At 40.6% G+C, this 22494-nt stretch overlaps 2 protein-coding genes across 3 annotated transcripts; both read right to left on the bottom strand.

Moving 5' to 3' along the window:
- Positions 1-274: 274 nt before the first annotated feature.
- Positions 275-4612, bottom strand: rpl7l1 (ribosomal protein L7-like 1). 2 transcript variants are annotated; one of them, XM_020092025.2, is made up of 6 exons: positions 4488-4612; positions 3865-3973; positions 2937-3100; positions 1694-1831; positions 1495-1604; positions 275-1005 (listed from the first exon to the last, which is right to left on the bottom strand). In XM_020092025.2, exons 1-6 carry the CDS (start codon positions 4499-4501, stop codon positions 797-799), a joined length of 744 nt encoding a protein of 247 aa, XP_019947584.1. In that variant the 5' UTR covers positions 4502-4612; the 3' UTR covers positions 275-796. The 2 variants fall into 2 exon arrangements, with proteins under 2 accessions (XP_019947584.1, XP_069370917.1); XM_069514816.1 differs by lacking the exon at positions 4488-4612 and adding an exon at positions 4055-4089.
- Positions 4613-5607: 995 nt separating this feature from the next.
- On the bottom strand, positions 5608-21622 carry LOC109632413 (gamma-aminobutyric acid receptor subunit rho-1-like). Its single transcript, XM_020091669.2, has 10 exons — positions 21270-21622; positions 15871-15921; positions 14874-14980; positions 12898-12965; positions 12586-12809; positions 9598-9680; positions 9326-9466; positions 9097-9249; positions 8712-8908; positions 5608-7682 (listed from the first exon to the last, which is right to left on the bottom strand). Exons 1-10 carry the CDS (start codon positions 21506-21508, stop codon positions 7395-7397), a joined length of 1551 nt encoding a protein of 516 aa, XP_019947228.2. The 5' UTR covers positions 21509-21622; the 3' UTR covers positions 5608-7394.
- Positions 21623-22494: the final 872 nt, after the last annotated feature.

Raw genomic sequence — 22494 nt, 5'->3', positions numbered from 1 at the left:
CTATATGCTACATCCTTGCTCTGACCGCTGCGTCACCAGCCCTCACGTGGACGCTCCTGAGATTTCTGTGTTGTTGTGACTGTACCAGAGCGGAAAGTCTTCTGCTGCATTTTCAATGTGTAAAAGGCAAACTCTGGAGAAAGTCCCAACCCGATTCTGTGGACATCCACCAGAGTTAATATCATAGCTTTACTGTTGGTTGACAATGGTCTGTAGCCCCCCCACCCACACACACTGTGATACATACTGCAGATGTCATTGCAAAAGTACTGAATCAGTTTGGGTTTTTTTTATTGTAAAAACAAGTGAATCAACAATAAAGCACCAGTCAATGGATCAATGATTGATGTTTAAAAGACTTCACACCTTTTACACTAAAATCAACTGGACGCTGTAAATTGATCAGTGTTAGATTGGCTGGTGGCTCACGTGAGCAGGACAACCCATACGGTTCAGTACCTGTACTTGTAGCAAGTACTGATTCATCCCTCTGAAATGAAGAATATGGTGTACTGATATTTTTAATATACAATATTGTTACATTTTCACCAAGGAGCATAACTGCTCCCTTCAGACCACTGTAAGGGGCACTATGTGAGCATAGTGCTGAACAACAACAACATGGATGAGGTCAAATAATCCACTTTTCTCACATCACCCCATGTCCAGAGAATGTAACCAGAGGGGTACAGCCAAAGAAACAAAATACACATTTTGTCATCAATGGCATTTGCTCCTCTTGAAGTCCAGCGTCCTTTTCGTGGCAGCTGGGTATCCACCCTGCAGGCGTCTCTCCTTAGTTCAGCTGCCTGATGATAGTGTTAATGTCTGTAGCACGAAATCCAGGGTTTCCCAGGTCCTTCAGGAGCCTGGCCTTGTCCCTGGCGGCGTGACGAGCCACTGACAGCCTGAAAGGCAACAGGAAGTTGTTGCTGGCCCGGAAGTTCTTACCAACAGAGTAGATCTCATGGATCAGGTCCTCCAAACAGATGATGCCATGTTTCCCTGAGGAACAACAGAGCAGAGGTGTGAGATGTGATAACAGGATGGTGGCAGATACAAACAGCTCACTCACATAGCCCAACCTAACCATTCTGTGCCAAAAGATCCAACACATTACAGCTTCATTCAATGTGTGCATTCTCTAATGTCCATGTCCCTTGTTCCTGGGATGTTTAAGTGCCAAAACAATGGCAAAAAAACAAAACAAATATATAGTTTTCAATCTTTATATATTGTAAATCATATTTATTTTACTATTCATAGTCTCAACAGTAAGTTACTTAATAATCATGCGTGTGGATGACACCACACGAGCAGTATGGATTACATACATACATCTGAAGAAGAGGTCACCTGGGCTAAAACACTGTTCAATCCTGAAACTCCAGGTGAGTAGATGAGTGAATTTTCACTTTTCTGTGAACTATCCCTTTATATGCTTTTTATGCTATACTTGTGTGGTGGCTCCATCACACTGTAAAGGACACTTACCCATGTGCTGTTCAATGAAGGTGTTGTCTGTGAGAGGAACTCTCTTCCTGCCTATCTTGGTCTGTCCTCTCTTCAGGATGAGCTCACGAACAGATTTCAAGTTGGGAAATCTGTCGGCAAGATCATTAAGTGATTATCAGTACAAGAACTGAAATGTAACACGTTTGATTTACCAAGAGTAACTGTCGGATTGACTCACCCCCAGGCAACGTAGGGCTCAACCAACTTCATCATGGACATAGAGGTCTTGTTGATTTTGACGAAGCATCCACTGAAGATCTTCCTCAGCCTCAACATCTGGACCACCTTCATCACTTTGGGACTGACGCCTTTGATCCTAAAAGGAAAGGATCGTCAATGTTAATGTGTATTTGTTTTGAGAATGTCATTAATGTAATAAAACAGCTTCCCATCTCAGACTTTCAGTGATTGGACCCTGACAAGTTTTAGACTTGTGTCTATAGTGTTTCTCCTGCTGGAACACGTTCACAAACTGTTGACATTTTAAAGGATATTAAATGAAAGAAATATGTAGGAATGCAGTCTGCAGACACACAGACAACAATGTGTAGTGTTCCTTTTCAAGTGTAGGTAAAACTGAACATTTCAAGTTAAATTAACAAGACTATTAGCAAATTAGTAAGACAGACCATGACATTTTCCCCCATTCAGAAATGCCCACATCGCGCACTGAGCAAAAATTTAACTTGTCTTGGATTCAAGTGTTGCTCCCTCTCACAATGATTTTATTTCTATATGTTCACATCAGCCATCTTTGATGAGGTTTTCCTCAGCAATCATAAAACCACTACATCCATACTTCAGACTAAGACTCAGGCTACATCCACACTACTGTTTTAGTTTTAAAACACATCACTGCCTATTTTCGATAAAGATCTAAAACACTAGTCTGTAAGGAGATTGTTAACTAAAACTTATTGTATGGATGTAGCATTACAAATCTCTAGTTCTTTTAGATACTGGGAGAACAAGAGGAACTGTGTTGTTGTATCTAACAGGTATGTGAGGTAAAGACAAGGAACATGAAGAGGGATTCAAAGTCCAGAGTTCACACAAACATGCTGCCTTGTGTGAGAGGATTCTGAGGCAAACATTAATTCTCACTTTGGTAACTTCCTCTGTCAAAGACATTTTCAGGTAATAAAGGCAAAGATATGACAGAGCTTAGTTTTCACCCACCAACAGCTACTATCAACAAACCAGGAACAAAACAACTACAGCAACCTCTCAGTAATTGAGGTGTATTCTAAAGGCTGCTGGGGATGCCTGTGAGAGCTGACAAGACATTTTACTTCACGTGGTCTCATTCCCACCGGTTTCACTGAAGTGCACTCGACAAATCTAAGCAAAAATGTACAACCAGTTTTTGCTTTTGATAAAATTCCCCGCTTACGACCACGAGCCTCTGTCCAAGTACTCACTCTCTGATGCGGACGGCGAAGGCGAGCTGGTTCTTCGCAGGGGGCAGAGGGGCAGGCGGCCTCTTTTTCAATCTGCGGATGCGAGTTTCATCACGATTCCTCTTGTGGCTGTCTTTCAGGAAGTCTTCCAAACGTTTGAACTTCAATGCTTTGCCTTTTGAAACCTGGAATAATGTCAAAGTACAGTTGTGAATATACAGCTATGTGTACATATGTGAAGAACCAAGTGCAGTTTGGGCAGATTTTTTGGCTTACAGGAAAACTCATCGCTTTAACCCATGGATTTTGAGTTATACATAACTGACCAACAAAGTGAACAAAACATTGCAGTTGGTTTCTTGCACAGGTATTTTCAGACAGGGACTCTAGAAGATGTCTGCAGCTTTGGGTCCAGACTTTCTCCGGAGTTTGCCTCTCACACATTAACAATGCTGCAGGAGGTTCTTTGCTCAGATGCATTTACAACACAGAATTGAGGGTGAGAACAGCAGACAGAGGCAGAAAGCAACGTATAAATTCCGCTGCAGAGATCACAAGTTTTTGTTTAAAGCACATCAACAACAGCGAGCTCTCTTGACATTTTCGTCAGTGTGGCACCTCATTTTCATCCTGAGATGTTTGTTTTCTTGGTGTTTTCAGTTTAGAGTTTGTTGCATTTAAGAAACATCGTCAACATGGGCTCGTTCAGATATTATCCAGATATTTACTAGGGGACTTGCAGGAGACAATCAAGTCTGGTCTCTGCTCTTTAATCAGAAAGCCATGACAAATCAGTCTGATAGTTTGGAACTCACAACTCCTAAGTTATCAAACTGATGAGTAGCTTTGCATCATAACCTGATGCTACAATATCAATGTGTATCCAGGCTAAGTGGGTTCATCTGCATTGGAATTCAACATGTCAGACAAACAAACCGTCCTCACTGACCTTTCTCTTCTCGAGCAGTGCGAGCTTGGCTTGTGTGGCTTTGATGGCCTGGTACGCTTTCCTCTTCTTCAGGAGATACTCAGGAACCAACTTGATCACCTTTTTAGACCTGGAACCACCAACATACACACAGTCACTGACACGAGCTTCAGTGTAACACGTGAACGTGGCTACTGTTCATCGAGGTCACCTCTCTAATGGCAGATACATGTTGCGCGTTATGACATCAGTGACACATGTTTAAAGCCGCTGTCGTCTCTATCCAGACACAAATTAGCAATATTTAGCTTTAGCATGGCATGCTAATGACCATATTGTTTATACATTAGATTAATATAGTTACACAAAAGGCAGCACAGAGGCTATTAGCTACACGTCTGCCATCTCACTTCCACATTAACAGTTTACTAAACGAACACTTCGCTAGTTATGGAGTGGTGGAGATGCACTGTGCCCCATGTGAAATGAGACTCCATAGAATCTGCTTGTTCTACCTCCAGCGCTCACAATAACAGTCCCGACCGATGAAGTTAAACTTAGATTTTTACACGAGAGAGAAACGATGCGGTTGGACGCAAAGAAAAGTGTGGATGGACTGAGATGAAGTTAAAAACAATACATACTCTGATTCGGCCATGGTGGAGGATGGAGACGCGACCGTCGCTGTGATATGACGTCAGGGACTTGGTTTTCAATGGCGCCTGGCAAACATGTTAATAGACGCAATACCGCCACCTACTGGACTGAAGTGGGCGTCCTATTCTGCAGACCATATATACTGCTTTGTATTCCACCTACACAGAATAATGCAAAAACGTCTGCCTGAGTCACTTAATGCAAGAACGTTTTATTTATAAGGCACATTTGGAATCCAGGTGCTGTTCAGAGACATTGAAAATAATGTAAAAAGATAGAGACAAAAAGAAATAAATTTGATACAGTACATAGTTTAAAACAGTTTCTAAGCAAACTAAAGAAGGAAAATAATACAAAATAGATTGGATAGAATTTTGTACAATAATAAAAGATAAATAGAATAAACAGAATTCTTATGAAATCATGGTATGTCCTTGTGAAATAGTTATGAATAAAAAAAAATCTCAATCTGGTTTTTAAAAGTCCCACTATTCCTATGGTGTTGTATGTATAGATCCTATTAAAGCATGTAATATCTATTTAACTTTATTTGCATATCAATTATCTGTAGATAAAATGATTTTTTTACCTACCGCACCAGTAGGAACCCAAAGGAAGGAGACAGCCAATCCCATATCCTGAAGCCTGAGACATGACACATTTCCTACAACATGCTGCCTGTATACATGACGACTTTCCAGACTTGATGCTTGAAAGAAATCAGTGGCTATTACCCTAGATTGATTATTTAGTTCCACCCGCTGTAATGCTGACAGTTATTCAGCTGAAGGATGGACTGACACTGTGTTTCACTGACGGATGAAGAGTCCAGTCTCTGATGTTCTGGAACCATTTGTAAATATGAACACCTACCTTGTGCTTGTGTTGAATCTTCTGCATTTTTGTCGAATTTGGAGCCAGACTAGATTTGTCTTTTAATCGTTGCTGCAGACTTATGGATAACGAACAAATCCCCAAGGAGCAGATGCTGAAAAAGTGAAGCTCAGATTCAGTTGTACCAGAAAAGCTTGAATACATACATTTTAACCAATTAGAAATAAAAATGCTAGTTGGAGATTAGTGTTAAGAGGTGAACACACATCCGAGTACTATGTACCGTTTTATTACATATTTGATAGACATGTGTCAACTCATATAAAAGATATCACAGTGAGAAACAACAGCAGCAATGATAAGGCTAAATGTTGCTTTAGCTCAGTGAGTAAAGCGAACTGACTCAAATTATTTCATAATAGTTTTGAGAGCATCTGGGAAGATGAATAAAAAGTGATGTTAAACTCATGTAAACTTCAGCTTTGACTCCTGATGACTTGGAAGTGAAAAGTTTTGAGTCCTCTCTCCCATCCTCTTCTCCACCGGTCCGTTCGACTTGTTGCTGTGAACTTCTTTCAGTCCTGACAAATTAACCACATCAGTCACACAAATGAATACATTCTCATATTAAATAAACAAATGATGTCTGCCCTCTGCATTATTTCACATGATCTATACTGCTTATCCTTTTTCAGACCATAGCTGAACTGGGATTCGAACCGGGAACCTTCTTGCCTCTCTACAGTGTAAACCCACAAAACACACTGATGGGATGTAACATTAAATCATTAAATCATGATTAATTAGAAAGGCAGTCAGTGGAGAGTTTATTATCGCCAAGGCCCAACAGTCACCTAATAAAACCCCATTTCAATTCACTAGCTCCTGATTTTTATTTGATCTGCAGCAAATTGTACACACTCAAAAATATCAGTCTCCTAAACATATCAATCTGATTGGATTCACACCAAAATTGAATGGATGCTTCCTTCGGTCGGGCCCTTCAATAAAAATTCATGGCAATCGGTTGAGTATCTTTCGTGAAATCCTGATAAAAAACAAAAAACACACAAACACAGCTGGAAACATTACGTCTGCAGTGTAGGTTATTATTATTATTAGAATAATAAACCGACATAAAATAGTACACCTCTAACAGCTGAATCCTTTCTGACCAAACCTATCCCATGATTCATTGCACATCATAGACAGACTGATTTTCAAAGAGGTAAGAGAAGAAATATCCAATGCTCATGTATCGCGCTTCAAATCAACAGCTAACAGAGCACATGTTAAAAACTCTCTTGTCGTGTCCAACTCCCCGATCATGGAAATCCTCTGCAGACCAGAACGTCTCATTGCGGTTCTGCCCTCGCAATGCACGCGGCCCAAGAAGAACGCCTCCTTCAGGGACCAGGTAAATCGTGTCCTTGAAAGGATGCGGCCCCTGACTTGAGACACAGCTTTTGTCTAGTTTTATGTCCCCTTTCCCCTAGTCCAGCACGGGGTCGTAACACATACCAAAACACACACTATCACGCAATCCTGTGCTTTAATAGCTTTGCATTTATACAACAAACAACAGTAGCAAACACAATATGAATGGAAGTAGGTATAAAATGAGCATGAATGGTATCTACAAAGTTAAAAAGCAACTAGAGTGAAACTGCCAAATGGATGAGGCCAGGAGAAGAAGTGATTCCCACATATTACAGATGGACTACTGTTGTTTCAAGCCCTTTAACAAGAGTTTAACAAGCTTGGAACTAGTTGAGAAAACGGCTCAATTCAAGTTCCCCAACCATGGCTGGTCCCTGGTCATCGTGGGACATACCCTGCACTGTGATGAAGCCACATTGGATTATTGTTGTTGTCTTGATTAGCTGACTAAAGGTTCAGCTTCACTTGGTCCTGTTAGACTGCTTCACGTCCACCTTGGGGCCACGTCTGGTCTCTCTGTCCAACTTTTCTGTTCCGTTTCTCACAAACGCCTGGACGTGCGCGTACAGTGCACGTGTCTTTTCTCCAGGAGAGGTAGGTCTGTTTGCTTTCGCTCTGTGTTAGGAGTAGATGGACCAGTAGATAATGTTGAAGAGGATGTAAGATCCAGGAAAAATGACCCGGGAGTACTTGTCGATGACGTGCGTGTCGATCCACGCGTCGCTGTAGCTGCCAGAGTTGACATGGCCGGTGACCTGGTCGGTCCCCATCGCCAGCTGCACCAGCATCCTCTCCCGTTTCACCCCGTTCTCCTCAGGGATGCCATAGTTCCCTGTGGTGTTGACATCCATCTCACTGTAGCTCACAGACATCATGCCAGGGTGGGACATCCCACACGTACACAGCAGCTGCAAGAAGACAACGTATACATTCATGGTTTCAGACCAAAACACCACGTCTGGAAACTTGTATTTCAAACTGTCACCAAACAGATTTGATCAAATTATTTATTAATGGTAAGAACGCTTTGAATAGAAATATTTGAATAAATAGCATTTTTGTGATGACCACTGCAGCACTGCATGCAAAAACACCACGATATTGAAAATTATACAGTTTCATCCACCAGCGGCTGAAGAAAGCTTATTAACTTCAGTAATATTTAATTCAATAAATATACTTTTACTACTTTACCATTCATTTTTCAATCAAAGCTCTCAAAGTGGCTCCACAACTGTTCAGTCACAAGTCAATCATCACTCTTGTCTTTACTAGTTTTAATGTACAAATCCTGAAAATCTTAAATATTTCATTTTTATTTATGTAAGTACTTGTCCTTTACCTTTTTTTTAAGCTATTTTATACTTCTCAGCTTTTATTACTTTTTCAGTGGTTTCAAACCATTTTGGCTTTTAACGTCTTTCAAAAAGGAGTTAATTTATTTCAGATGCCTGATTGTACTTCCCCCTCTGTTCTCAAACAGTTCCCAAATGCTTCAATTTCACTGGGTGTTCAAATGATTCAATATTTCAGTAAAAATCAAAGATGAGAAAAACAAGCCATCAGATTCATCACTGCTGAAAAAGTATTTTCCTATAACTCCACCTGCTGCTAAAACAACTATTTCAGTATCATTACCCGATATTACATATATATTACATAAAAATCTGTCAAACAAATACTTTCACTTTAAAAATTAAGCAACATTAGTCCACATATGATGGTGTCAGGTGTAGCTAACTGTAGATTTAAAGATTTGGTGAGATATTTCAGGACCACAGTAGTTCACAGACTGAAAAACCAGGCTACGCTGTATCGCCCAGTGAACCATGGGGCTGGTGTCAAAATCTTAAAACTCTGGTTCTTTTAAACTGTGACTTCATACATTTGCATCAATGTGATATATATGAGTATGGAGGTGAGTGATTGGTACCAACCCTCTCTCTGAGTTTTCTCTCCTTACGCTCTTGTAGTGTGGACAGGTAGTTGACCGCAGCGTACTCTATCACAGACAGGAAGACAAAGACAAAGCTGACCCAGAGGTAAATGTCCACAGCTTTGATGTAGGAGACCCTGGGCATGGAGGCGTTGACTCCAGTGATGATGGTGGACATGGTGAGCACCGTGGTTATACCTAGAGCGTGTGAAATAGAATGTGGAATTGATAAATTAACAGATATTAAGAAAATGTGATTTCTTTTGTCTTAGTCAGCTGTGGGGTTTCATTTAAGAAGTCAGAAACATCGAGTCCACATCAACTCAGCAGCTACAACCTGACTGACTGAGGCACCGATTATCAACAAGGTGGCTGAGCCTGCTCACCCAGCGGTACTCTGGCAGGGACGGCCCTGCGGTCGATCCAGAAGGACACCCAGGACAGCATGACCATCAGAGTGGCGGGGAAGTAGGTCTGCAGCAGGAAGAAGAAGATGTGACGCCGCAGAGTGAAGTTGATGTACAGACGGTTGTACCAGCCTGGGGAGGAGAGGAAGTTAGAAGCTGCTCAGGCCCTTAGAGGTGAGAGAATTATATTCAAAGGTTCTGTCAGTGCCTGTGCTGCTGTAGAAGGCCAGCCTGCTGGTGGTGTGGAACTCCTGGATGAGGAACTGGGAGAGAGAAATTCTCTCGTCTGTGTTCAGTGAGCGGTTCCCTTCTTTCCAGTATAGCATCAGGTCATCATCTGTATACGCATCTGATGAGACAAAGAGCTTCAATCATCTATGGTACAAATTCTACATTTGTGACAATCACAGAGTTGAATCAGGCCAGAAAGAGAAATAAACCACGGCTTGTGTTTAACTGAGAGGAAAATCAGTTACTTACAGCTCTCTATCTCCAAAGAGCATGTTTGCGTATCAAGAGGAAAGCGGCTCAGGTCCATGCTGCACATGGATGTGACCGTCACTCTGTAACGACAAAACAATTGAGCTGGAGTGATGTCATGTAAAAATGTAACCAGAGAATTAATAACTTCACTTATGCTCTGTTCAGACCTTTTATTAACATCTGACCTGAGGCATCCAATCATAAGGGGACACTGTTAAATTTGTCCGTTCACACTTCACACGTCAATTGTGTTCACGAAGACCAAATTATGTAGTTTTTACTGAATTTTAAGATGTGTCTGATGTCACTGTGTTTGTATGTGGGTGTGTGTGTGTGTGTGTGTGTGCACGCATGTGTGTGTGTGTGTGTACTTGTATTTATATCTTTGTGAGGACAATTTTAAGCATATAGACCTTACAGGTGATGACATTTTGGGAAAGTGATGGTATTTTGACCAATTCTCTCTTTTTCAGTGGACTGTTCAAAACGTATATGGGTTAGGGTTAGGCATTAAGTCTTAATGGTTCAGGTTGGGTAATATGCTTGGCAATGCATTATGCCAATGAGTCATTGGCTCACTAAAATAGTACGTTTGGTTTGGACTTTAATTTGTTTTAGTTCTTAGGCCTTGGAAAGGACAACCCCCAGTTGCTCTTCAACATGTATACCTATAATGCAGGTCAGTCTGAAGAATTCATGGAAGAATTACTTTGGTAAAAATGGTCTAAACAACGTAACATCCAAATCAGGCTTCAACTCAGTGGCAGATTTTTCTAAAGGGGTCCAACATCCATGCTCCATTCCTGAGTCAGTTAGGTGCACATTTAAGTCATTCTTGTTTACTGTTAGCTCAATAGCTTTGAGTAAAGCCACACCATTATTGAATATTGAACATTGCTATTAGTATTGTGAGAAAGTGACTAGTTTATTTGAAAACAACAAAAAACAACTGGACAGGGTTGTGAAAAAGATACACTTTAATATTACCAACCAAGATAAATACTATAAATAGTGTCCAATGTCTTTTCTTTATGAGCCTATGATGAATGTCTACCCTCCAGGACAGTCATATAATAATGTGGGCCAGGGGTTTCAGCAGAGATTTGGCATTTCAGCGCAGTAACGATAAATGAAAATACATAATCCAGCTCACAGGACGAGTGAGGACTACGTGGTCTGAAGGCGAGGTCTGCGAACTGTCATCCTCACTCGCCAATCTGCCTTAGTCTGGAAAAACCTCCAACCAGCACCACACAGATTAAACCCCAGCCATGTGATGAGTATACTCCATCAGTCTTCTCTCATACATTCAGTTTCTATTCGTCAGGTAGGAATGTACTACAACCTACATCAAGATCAGGATCTCTGATAGCCACAAAATCCCTTCTCTGTTTTTATACACACCATTGTATTTATCACTTGTGTTATGTGTCCCTCACAATCACGTTTGGTGTTTCAGATCAAATAGTGAAAGCTGGTCAATACTGTCTTTATAATGTTGATGTCATTAAAAATTTTGTTTGTGCCAGTCTGACAGAAAAGCAGCACTATATGCGAATGAGTCGGAACAGGATGCAGATGGCTGGCCAGCTGTTACTCTCTGCAGAGCTCTGTAATGTGGATTACAAAATCAACTATCTTGGCCCTGAGCCTTGTTCTGCTCACCAGAATGACTAGGTCATGCTCAGCAGTATAAGAGGCCAATATTAGCAGAATGTTATCCCCTTAAATACACATCTTGAACTGTGGCAGCTGGTGCCACTTTGTCTTGGCGGGACGGCTAATGGCAATTACATCCCTGAGTGCACACTAACATAACCTGAACAGTGTTTGTATAAATTAAATTAGTTTTCTTTGTTTTGCCCAGGCTGTATTGAATGTGTAGGCAGTGTGTGACGGCTGCGTCACAAATCTGCTGAGTCTTGTACATGTCCACCGGAAGTGGCTTAACCAGCAGACTTAGCTACATGATGTTGTGTCTAGGGTCCTTGAATGCACCTTGCGGAGATCTCAGTGTACTTTAAGGCTTAAAACTTGGTGTAAATTATCTTGTTTCGAGTCTAATATGAATGTCAAGGCTTGCAGACACTTGGATGACATCACTCGAGTAGTATGGAGGCATGTTCAGTTTTTTCTGTTGTTTTATTACCTCTGAAGTCTTGGTCACCAGTTACTTCAAGTTTACTTCTGAGTCTCCAGCAATGCTTTATGGACTCAAACACTTCAACCGTCCCTCCATCGGCATAGTGGTGAGTAGATAATGAGTGAATTATCACTTTTCAGTGAACTGTCCCTTTAATCTGTGTGAGAGCCTGACAGAAATTCATCCTACGAGCGCCCTGTCCCCGCATGACAAACAACACAAGACAAAGCTGAAATCAAATCTTTTTAGATTTTTATTCCAGTTAGGAATTTGAGCTTGCAATTGTTAGAACATTGAACTTGTTATTTTCTGTTTTACTCTGAAATCGAACTTGTTTTTTGGTCTCTGTTGCCAAATCTATGATAATTGTCGTATTTGTGGGATAATTTCACCCTCTGTGCAATGCATAATAAGGCCAATTAATAAAATTATATATATGACACTATTAGGATTTCAATCTGTGTATTAAAATATGGATCCAGCGACATGCTTGTGATGATGAATGTGAATATGATCACACATCTCTTTACACTCGATGTAGGAGACACTGAGAATGTTGATCTATTTATTAATTTTTTGGGATTATTGTGCAGAGATGAATGTACCAAACCTGGCAACCTCACTGTTGAGGGGACCCTGGGAAACTACCAACAGTCACTGCTGCCAAGAAATAGTCACAAAACATAGTCCCACTATTGGCAGATCCATCTCACACTTGGAAAGAAAGCAAATGTGTTTCCCCAGAGTCCGGACAATCCCTATTAAATCAGTGCTGACTTAACAACTGATCTCTGTGGTTTCATACATGCTGAGTGCTGAGTCCTGCTGACAGTGGGAATTACCTGAGGCTGTACAGGACTTTGCCATCGGGGTAAACTCGCAGCATCACATTGTCAGTCGTGGTGTCATGTGTGAAGGACTTCTTTGAGTGGACAAAAAACATGTCGGGTACCCAGATTTTCTTCACCAGTCGGCCATCAAAAGTCATGCTCTGGTTTTTATTGCTTCTGAAGGACAGGCGTTCATCTTTCCAGTAGTGTCTCAGGTACAGGGTCATTGTGAAGTCCTGAAACAAAAACACATGTGTGCTTCAGTTTGTTATTGACGGACCACATAAGCAGTAAAGTGTTACTCACAGCTCGGTCCAGACATACCATATCAACCTCTGAAATTGCATCCAGACTTTCAACCTGCACGTCCACTCCAACTGGGACTGCAGGGCCTAGGGAAAGATGCATCACCGTGTATTCAGAGCAGCTCACATGGGCATTATTATAAAAGACATCAATGGATGGAGAAAGTGCAGATGTAACCCAACTGCCTAATTCAGAACTGTCTGGATTATCTGTTTATTTAGAGGTCATAGTTCCTTTTTAAGCCAAACCCTTTGCATCCAACAACAACTTCTGCTGTCTTTCATCCAAATCCCCATAAAAGCAGTTGGGTGCAGATTTCAAAACAGAAATGGCACAGAGTGAGTATACCCTAATCCTAATTGACGGTAGAGTGCATTGTAGTATACGTTTTTTTTTTACTTTTTCCTTATTTGTGCTGTTTCAAACATTGTTTTGTGAGCACACAACTTGGACTGTAGTAGTTAGTCTCATTCAGCTTGTTGTTTTAGTGTTGATTTTTGTGGAAAATCTGCTGATCAATGGTCGACTCATCAGTGAAGAAAGTGTTCAGGAGCCCTTTGATGTCTTATGCTGAAATATTTATTGAAGCTCGGCCGAGGAGAAAATCGGAATTCATCCACACAACATATGTGCATGATGCTCTCTCATATTCTGAAGTCTGCTTTCCTGCAGTCACACTTTCAATCAAATGTATTTTCCAGTTATGGAGACAGCATTGCCTGCTTACACAGTCTCATATCTGTGATGTCGAGGGAGTGAAGCCTTTGACCTTCTCCAAGCTCTTGCACTTCCCAAACACAACAGCCTGTTGCACTATGCCCCAGAGAGGACAACAGACAGTGTCTTTGAAAATTCCATAACATTGGTAGATAGGTCTTTTGTTTCTATGAACATCTAATTAAACCCTGCTCCCACAACCTCCTATTCATATATCATTAAAAAGTAAGGTTAAGTGTTGTTCAGCTATATAATTCTGTTGGATGTAAAATACTGTCCCTGAAAAAGTTCATTTTGTTAAATATATAGTAAATGAAAAAAAAAGAACCCTGTACTCTCATTCATCATCTTTGAGATGTTTCTAAACCTTGACCAGAGTCAACCTGTATACTCAACTGATTCAACATGATTTGATTATATACACTCACCATTTGTCTATACAAGCGCTCACAGCTGAAGATGCTTCCATCCATCATCTATGTAACTACTGGTGACCACTGATTTAGAGTCTCCAGTTAACCTAACCCCTCTGCATGTCTTTGGTCTACGGGAGGCGGTACTAGCGGCTGCAGCACGCCACTCCTGAAAATGGATGTCAGAGGTGGAAGGAGCTGCCTGCAGAGCTCAGAGAGCAGATTGTGTCCACCTCAATAAGAGAGGTGAACAAGAGCTCCAGAGATCCTGTCTGTAAGTCATCTTTCTCTATCCATACTATGCACTTTAAGATTAAAGACAGTTTAACACAGAAACCTTCAGTAACTAATCAGACTCCATCCGGCTTAAATGTTCCTGTTTAACAGCAGTAAAGACGTATCAAAGCCTGCTGGGTGAAGGCATTACAAGACCTCCAATCTGAGATTTTAAATGTACGGAGGGAATACAAGTGTGAGAGTTTAAAAAGGACACAGACTCAGGCTTTCAGCCCTGCTAATGTGGCAGATTAAGATTGGAGTTATCGAAAAACCAAAGCTACAGACAGCGACCGCTTGGTAATTAATCGCTGGCCCATGGCAGCGTGACTCAGACATAATCCTACTCTGGTTACGTCATCTTTACAAGCCAGTGCTGGACACTGTGTATGAATTGAATACAAGCACTTTAGACGTGTGTATAGACCAAATTATATAGGTAGATGTTTAGCGTAAAGTCTAAAAGAATAATAGATTGTGGCTATTAACTTGTTTGGACGCCGAATTAAAAGAATATTTGGATAGAGGAGGTAGTCTAATGGCTGCCTGCATGACAAGTGATCGAAACTGAAAGATGAAGCTCCTTACCTCCAAATCCCGGTCGCATCGTAAAGTCGTGGTCGTCTATCCTCAGCAGCTGCTCTGACTTTGTGCCCCAGGCTTTAGTCATATCTGGACTCCTCTTGAATATGGGGCTAGTGGGAAACAACAGTTTGAGAGTTTATTTAGCATTTTAGACTTAAATGTGCAGCAAGTTTTTTCCAGTCCATGTTTTTGCACAATCATTGCATTTTGAAACACTTTATGCCATTTTACTTTCAACATATATATTGATATAATGTTTGTCTTTTAATCAAGAGTTTAAATGCACAACCTTCACTCAGGAGCAAAAATCAATCTTTACACTTGAGTTCAAACGAAAATGTGGTGTGAAGGCTGAGATGGTGAACATGGTAACCATTACACCTCACTAACATCAGCTTGGTAGTATTTTCAGTGTGTGCATGTTTGCATGCTAATGTTGGCATCTAGCTCATATTACATCTGTGCCGGCACATCTGTAGACTCTGTTTTTCAAAGTCTGGGTCATAATTAAATTCAGAATTCGGCCTTAGTGCTTTGAGGCAGATTACCTCACATTCACGCAGACTACCTACATCTGGCGGAAGTAGCTATTGCAGACAGTGAACAACCCAAACATCTCTTGCTGTCACTGCCACCACAGCAATGTGCTGCAGCGCTTTTGTATGCCACACAAAAAGCTTATGAATATAAATACACATTTGATATAAATCATCCACCTTCATTTTTTGTTCAATTTTTCGACAGCACTACAGAGTATATACTGAATCCTAACCCTACATATGAACTTCATAAGTCTGAAGGATAAGAATGGATTATATTGGGCTTAGTAGGATACCCAGAAGCGTCCCATCCTCCTCCTCTCGAGATACTGCACACAATAATGTGATTAAAATGTGATCATGTGCCTTTAAGTCCAGTCATGCTGCTTTAATCTTCAATATACTCTTTTGTCTCGTCTCTGTTATCGTTCTAATTGAACTAAAAAAAAAACCCCACATACCTGCCAATCTTGCGCCCCGATTCTTGCATCAGAGACATTTCTCTTTTCGATCTGAAAGGGGGAAAAACACATTATGTAATTTCCCAAAAATATTATGCAATGTTTAAACGGCACTCAAGCTAAGTTGGGTAAACCTTTGAAAGTAATCTTTAAAATGAAAAAAGAGACTTTGGAAGTGTTTTCATTTTTTTTTATAAACTACTAAGATGCAACAGTTAATAAAAGAGGAGGAATCACATAAAATCAAATTCCCTCAAGGTGAGGGTTGTTTTAACACCTGAAGGTTGAGTGATGCGTGGATACGGATCTGATGAGAGTGTGTGCTTCAAATACGTTAAGCCTGAGGAAACAAGATAATCTCCACTATCTCCCCAGATGTCTGTGGGATATTAGATAACATTATTAGCATCATTGTTTTGATTTGTATAACCTATCACATGGAGAATCTCAGTATTGAGTCATCACAGCTGCAGTGAGCTCCAGGCGACATGAGAGGGGAAACAACTCCACTCAAAGTAATGAGAAATATGCGTTTTGCTGATGATGCAACGCTAAGCATCTAAAACACACCAGATAACTCGGAAATGCTGAACAAAACATGCATCAATTGCATCAAAATAACTCGCAATCTCGCAAAAAAATCAAACAAAAGAATGACCTCAAAGGACCCTGGGCATGAGTACCCGGGAGTTGCTTGAATAGTAGCTCATATCCTTCACATGTAAGAAGTTGTATCATTGTAAAATACAGAATTTAACTGCACGACACTTGTTTGTAAAGAAAACAGGGTCAGCTTCTCTTGTAATTGATTTTCCATGTGATAGGAGCATGACGAATCAGCAAATGTTAAGTCATGACTGAAAAGACCCAATCAATAAGAGTTTGTGAGTGTTAATATTTTCAGACTTCTCAGTTTAATCTGCATCTGTAGCAGTTTCAAAAAACAACAATATAATAGCATAGCTTGCCTGCTTATTGTGTAACAGTCATTGTAGCACAAGATGTGTCTATATTTTTTACAACAAAGCTTTTACATCATGAGGGTGATGAAATGACAAGATGATTCCTTTCAGTTCCAAGACCTGTGGTTCACTAGAGGTCCGTCATAACAGATGTCATTTTGTTTGTCGTTTTGTTGGAGGTGAGTGATGCTGGTAGGATTTAAAAGTCTAATTAAAATAATCACAATAATCTCCAAACACCACACAGCAGTGAAGAGGAAAAGACCGTTCAGGCAGCTTATTAAAGAACAGTAAACACTCCACCGAGTACATCGGCTTGTAAGAGTGATGCCTGCCTTCCAGATGTGTTGAACAACTTCTTTGTATGATCTGCAGGTGAAGAAGAATACCCTCTCCTCCTGACCCATTTCTCACTGAAGTAAATGGGAACGTTGTCTCAGACGTTTGGACCACATAGCACATGCTTGCATGTCCTGCACTTTATCGGCCTAAAAGCAGTGCAATGTTCATGAGTCCAAATTGGAAATATAAAATACACAATGCATTTAGAGGCCCTCCTCGTGCATTTTGAGGGAAAATTACACTTCAGAGGAAAAATATCTCAGCCACACATCGTCTAGCGTTTCTGTTCAATTATATAAATGGCAAGTAGTGGATAAAGAGAATGACATCACTTGATCATCCAAAATGCTGCTGACCAATGGGTATATATATGGGGTAATGGTTATTGTAATGATGGTTATAAACTGTTGTCACTTTTCAATCCAGTGTTGTTTAAATAGCAAATGCACTTCTATCTACACATCCATGACATATTGGTCTGAAATGTATAGTCAGTCACATTATCTTGAACCTGGTCTGACGTTGTTGGAGCAGTATTTCATCAAGGTAGTAATGCATGCCTACGTGTGTGGGTGCACAATGAGAGCATTCCTTCCTCAGTGTAATCTTTTTGAACAATGCATTTGTCACAGCAAACCTGTTCTCCTGCTGTTAGACTAAGTGGAATTTGGACACATTTTCTCCTGCCACCCCCCCTAGTAAAAACTCCAGATAATGTCAGAATGAGCCCATGTGAGAACACAGCAGGACATTACCCAGAGGATTCACCGTGAGCGAGTGGGCCTGTTGATAACATTTCTAACACGGAACAGACGCAAAACTAAAGTATCAAAATAAAACAAATATGTAATGATGAAAAACAGGAGCCATACACATGGAGACATGGACGGAGACGTCATCTTGGAAAGACAATGAGATTCAAATGAGATTTCTGGATTGTTGTGCTGGAGAATCCCCTGCATTGTTGAAAATGGCATAAGTTATCGATTGTATTCAGTGGTAGTCTTGGCTGACTGCTGTTGCATCTGTCCATCACCTTCACAGAGAGTACTGACACCAACTGTCACATGTTGAAGAATTACAAAGGCATATTTGGGAAGGTTCACTCTTTGGAGCTGGAAGGTTAGACCAGTGTTTTCTAAGCTGCAGTCGCAGCACTTTTGCTTTAACTCATCAGCTTGGATGCAGTGATACTGGGAACGATTAAGCATCTGATTGACACGGTGAGGTCAAAAAGCTGATCAGCTGTCAGGGCACCGTCTGGTTTGCTTCATGGCCTTTGAACCTCAAGTTGACTTGAGGACACCGAATGTTTTAATGCAGCTTGCCTCCAAGAAGTGTAACAAGTAGGAATCCCCCCTGACAGTTGTGCAGGAATGTCCCAGATTATATACATCTGTTTTTGATTTTCTAATAACAGAAAAACCTGAACAAACCATCCATCAAACCTCAATAAAACAAGGCTTAACTTAATTGAGTAAATCCCAACTTTCAACAAGTCACGTCAACTAAGCTTCTTAGAACTAACATCTTATCTTTCAACAGATGTAAAAGTTTTACATTTGTGGTTAACTAACAGTGCTGTTAAATTGCTGGCCTTCCTTCCGCCCGGCTAACCTCTGCCAGAGCCACAACAATGGCAATAACTCAGAAAGCACATTAACACACTCAGGGGACGTGTTACATAATCAGAGTGAGTGATTTTTCTCACCAGGCACACGTCACCTTTTGTTGCAGTCAGCTAAAAATGGAGCTTTGATTGCCGAGCATGTAGGCGAGCTCTGCTCTGATGCTACATCGCATCAGCGAAGAGAAGACATTGATAGAGGAGACAGATCCAGTCTTTGACGCGATGTCCAAGAGTTCTTGGGCCATTGTTATTGGACTGGAAGGTGTTGGTGCATAGCTGATGCGGTACACTATGGTTTGATCGAAACAACAGCAGTCCCCCAGTATTTATCATTCTTTGTATTATATATTTCGAGAGCTTAATAAGTTTGATACCTGTGTCACCAAGAGGTAGAAAAACACCTTTAAAGGTTGGATCAAATCAGGAAAGTTCTTCTATTACCTCTCATGTAAGTCAAATAAATTTCGAAATAAAGAGAGCTCATGTTACTTAAAGGTACAGTGTGTAGAATTAAGTGATATCTAGTGGTGAAGTTTCATGTTGCAGCTGAACACCCCTCACCTCACCCTCTCCTTCCAAACATGAAAAAGAACCTGTGGTAGCCTTTAATTGTCATAAAAACTCAAAAGGTGTTTAGTTTGTCCAGTCTGGACTAATGTAAAAAACATGGCGGCCTCCGTAGAGAGGACCCCCTCCATGTAAATATAAAGTATTTAAATATAAAGGGCCTTTTCTGGGGTAAAGAAAACTACAATTCATATAATTTAGGTGAAACAAACTAGTGAAAACATCATGAGGCTTATTCTACATTAAATTTCTGCCAATCATCACACAAACGCCTGGTCAGCACTATGAGTATGTTAGACAAATTCAAAATTATGATATTTGGAAAACAAATACAACTTTTCTTAGCAAAATTATATTGATTATAAAATGATAATGGTTGCAGAGTTGAGTAGCTTTAACAGGTTTTTCAATTTGACATTCAATTTACTGCTAGAGCTGCAACTCTGTAAGTCGTCTGCTGAGTTGTGGCTTTCACACAGAAAGCTGAATGGCCACAATAAAATCTATTGTAGAAGATATTTCACATTTACAGTTGGACACAGATTTGAGAAAAGTGTAAAAAGCACAGTAGATGATGTTTCTATCCTACAGTGATGATGCTGAATAAGCCAAAGAACATGTAATACAAATGTAAGGCAACATGATTGCCTTGGCAACATGATTTCCATATAATATTGGTTTAGCAATATAATGCTTATAAAATACAATTTTATTTACTCATGTGATAACCATGCTGTTTTACTGAAAGGAACTGAACATCTGACCGGTTAATCCAGTCCATACCTGTACCCAGATACATATCACAGATTTATTAGCAGATATTTCTCCAGTCATTACTTGCAGACAGAAGCTTTACGGAGCCAATGTCAAACCGATGCAATCCCTAAATCTGAATAAATGACATTACATCATCATGGATACCAACAACGGGAGAGAGGCTGCCCTCTTGCTGACTTATAACCAAATGTCACAATGTCATGTGCTAATTTCATAACCCAACTCTGGGAAGTGACGAACGAGAAATCAGTCACGAGGGCCAACAGTTGGCCCGATACCAATAATCTCGACTCAAGGTCTGTTCACCAGCTTTCAACCTCATCGCATGGTCCTCACTTTCACAGCTTTCACAAGAAAAATAGTTTTTTTGTCACAATGAGGGGTCAGATGGTGTTAAAGCAGGCATCGGCTTGTCTCAGGAGAGACCATGATGTTTGAGGACCCCCAAAACAACAGAGAAAAGAGGGAGAGACTCAGAGTTCAACTGCTGTTTCCAACTTTCTCTATAGTTCAATTTATTTCTGTCTTTCTCTATTACCCATATTTTTGTTTAAAAACACAGATCAGCTTGTAGGCTTACCTTAAATGAAGATGTATTTTTGGAATGATGATAATTGGAATGAAAAACTGGAATAGTTAATTTATCACACCCCAAACACTTATACCTGTTGTAAAGAGACATTCTAATTCCATGGAGCCTCTTAACCTCTTTTGATAGAAGTTGGAAGTTAAAGCAGGCTTCAATTAATTAAAATGACAATTTTCAGCTGTATGCATAGCATCAAAAGTTAGCCATGCATCAAAAGCAATTACAGTTTGCAATGCTCAAGAATAATCTGTCTCTTTGGTTCAGTGTTCTTCTTTCTTTCTTGCTCATATCTTAATCAGCTTTTAGAATGAAGAAGGATCTGCCACTTACCATGTCCTAAACACACATTTGTTTTCAGAGCATACTCTTTGTAAGTATAATATAAGAAATAGCTCCAATTGTCATGAAACCTCCTCAACCCTTTTGGTAGAAGTGTAAATATATCGATTTTACGCGCGCTATAATTGATTAAAATGACCATTATCCGTTTACGCATAGAATCAAAAGTCAGCCATGCCTTCCCTTCACTCACCTGCAGTGTCTGTGTGGCTCCAGTGTTTGTCCCCTCGGACTCGTCATCCCGGACACACCGAGCATCCAAAGCACCAGCACCAGGTTGATTAGCACGACATCCGTGTGCATGGTGCCCTCAGTCCCCAATCCTCCCCAAACAGTCTCACAGCAGCAGGCTGCTCCAGGTGTTGGCTGCTGCGCACAGGACGCGCGCTCCGCACATGTTCCGCGCCGTAAACATAGTGAGAAACTATACATAGAAGCCACGGTATTTAATCTAACAGAGGAGGGGGGTACGAGTTTCGCCTAAACCTACAAATCCTCCGTGTCAGATGGCTCGGATTTGCGCTCTGTGCGCTCGGTGGAGTGGAGCGCACGGTTTTTCCCCCCCGCCTGGCATGAGTGGAGTCCTTCACCTCCATTTACACAGGTCAAATACTGACCGCTGTGCAGCATCTAATCTACACACGCAGTCCTACATCCGTGATAAAAGCGGATGAGGTGGGAAACATGCCCTGACGCAACATTTGGCTTTGTTTTAATTGCTTTTCTCCAAATGTGTATCGGGATGATGGCTGGTCCAGAACCTGCAGAAAGTGCAGATAATGATAAATGATCATTTGGCACATTTTGCTCAATAATGCTGATTTGATTGTTTTGATGCATTTGCATTGATGATGTATAATCTGTAACACACTATAGATAGGCAGTTACGTAAGAGCTTGTTAATCCAATGTGAGTGTGCATGCTCAGTTTGAACTTTGGGTGATGGAGCCACAAGCTGAAACCAGGCATGTCACCTCTGTCATATACACCGTCACAACGATATGTTGTGTTGTTGTGTGTTCATGGTCTCTGGAACTATTCAACAGGGACATAAGGGCAATGTTAAATAATAATTTAGTGTTGGAGCCGCTGCATTATGTCATAAGAGTTTTCCCAGAAATCTTGGCCAAAGAAAGAAGTATATCTTGCATATTCTTTTGTTGGTTGCTAGAAAATGCACATAGCACAAAACTTAATTTGAGGACTGATATATATATATATATATATATCAGACCCCAAACACTTATACCTGTTGTAAAGAGGTGAACTATTGAGACATTAGTTAGACCGGGGCATCTGGTCACACTTTTCACATTTCCCCATGAGTGAGCAAGTTGTCCTACTATGTGGGGTAAGATGTCACAATGGATTTTGCAACAAATAAAACAAGACCCAGTGTATTTCCAAAATTTTATTCC

The sequence above is a fragment of the Paralichthys olivaceus genome, chromosome 19 (assembly GCF_024713975.1).
Source record: "Paralichthys olivaceus isolate ysfri-2021 chromosome 19, ASM2471397v2, whole genome shotgun sequence".
Taxonomy (NCBI): Eukaryota; Metazoa; Chordata; class Actinopteri; order Pleuronectiformes; family Paralichthyidae; genus Paralichthys; species Paralichthys olivaceus.
This window is presented reverse-complemented; position numbering and strand designations above follow the sequence as displayed.

What these genes read in the sequence shown, in the direction of transcription:
- rpl7l1 (XM_069514816.1), bottom strand. Translation starts at nt 4,074, where the DNA reads ATGTATCTGCCATTAGAGAG. An exon ending in CACTGCTCGAGAAGAGAAAG is followed by an intron (nt 3,101 to 3,864) that starts GTCAGTGAGGAC and finishes ACATTATTCCAG; the next exon opens with GTTTCAAAAGGCAAAGCATT. An exon ending in CTTCATTGAACAGCACATGG is followed by an intron (nt 1,006 to 1,494) that starts GTAAGTGTCCTT and finishes GTTGTTCCTCAG; the next exon opens with GGAAACATGGCATCATCTGT.
- LOC109632413 (XM_020091669.2), bottom strand. Translation starts at nt 21,508, where the DNA reads ATGTATAGTTTCTCACTATGTTTACGGCGCGGAACATGTGCGGAGCGC. An exon ending in CAATTTCAGAGGTTGATATG is followed by an intron (nt 12,810 to 12,897) that starts GTATGTCTGGAC and finishes TTTTTGTTTCAG; the next exon opens with GACTTCACAATGACCCTGTA. An exon ending in CTCTTTGGAGATAGAGAGCT is followed by an intron (nt 9,467 to 9,597) that starts GTAAGTAACTGA and finishes TTGTCTCATCAG; the next exon opens with ATGCGTATACAGATGATGAC.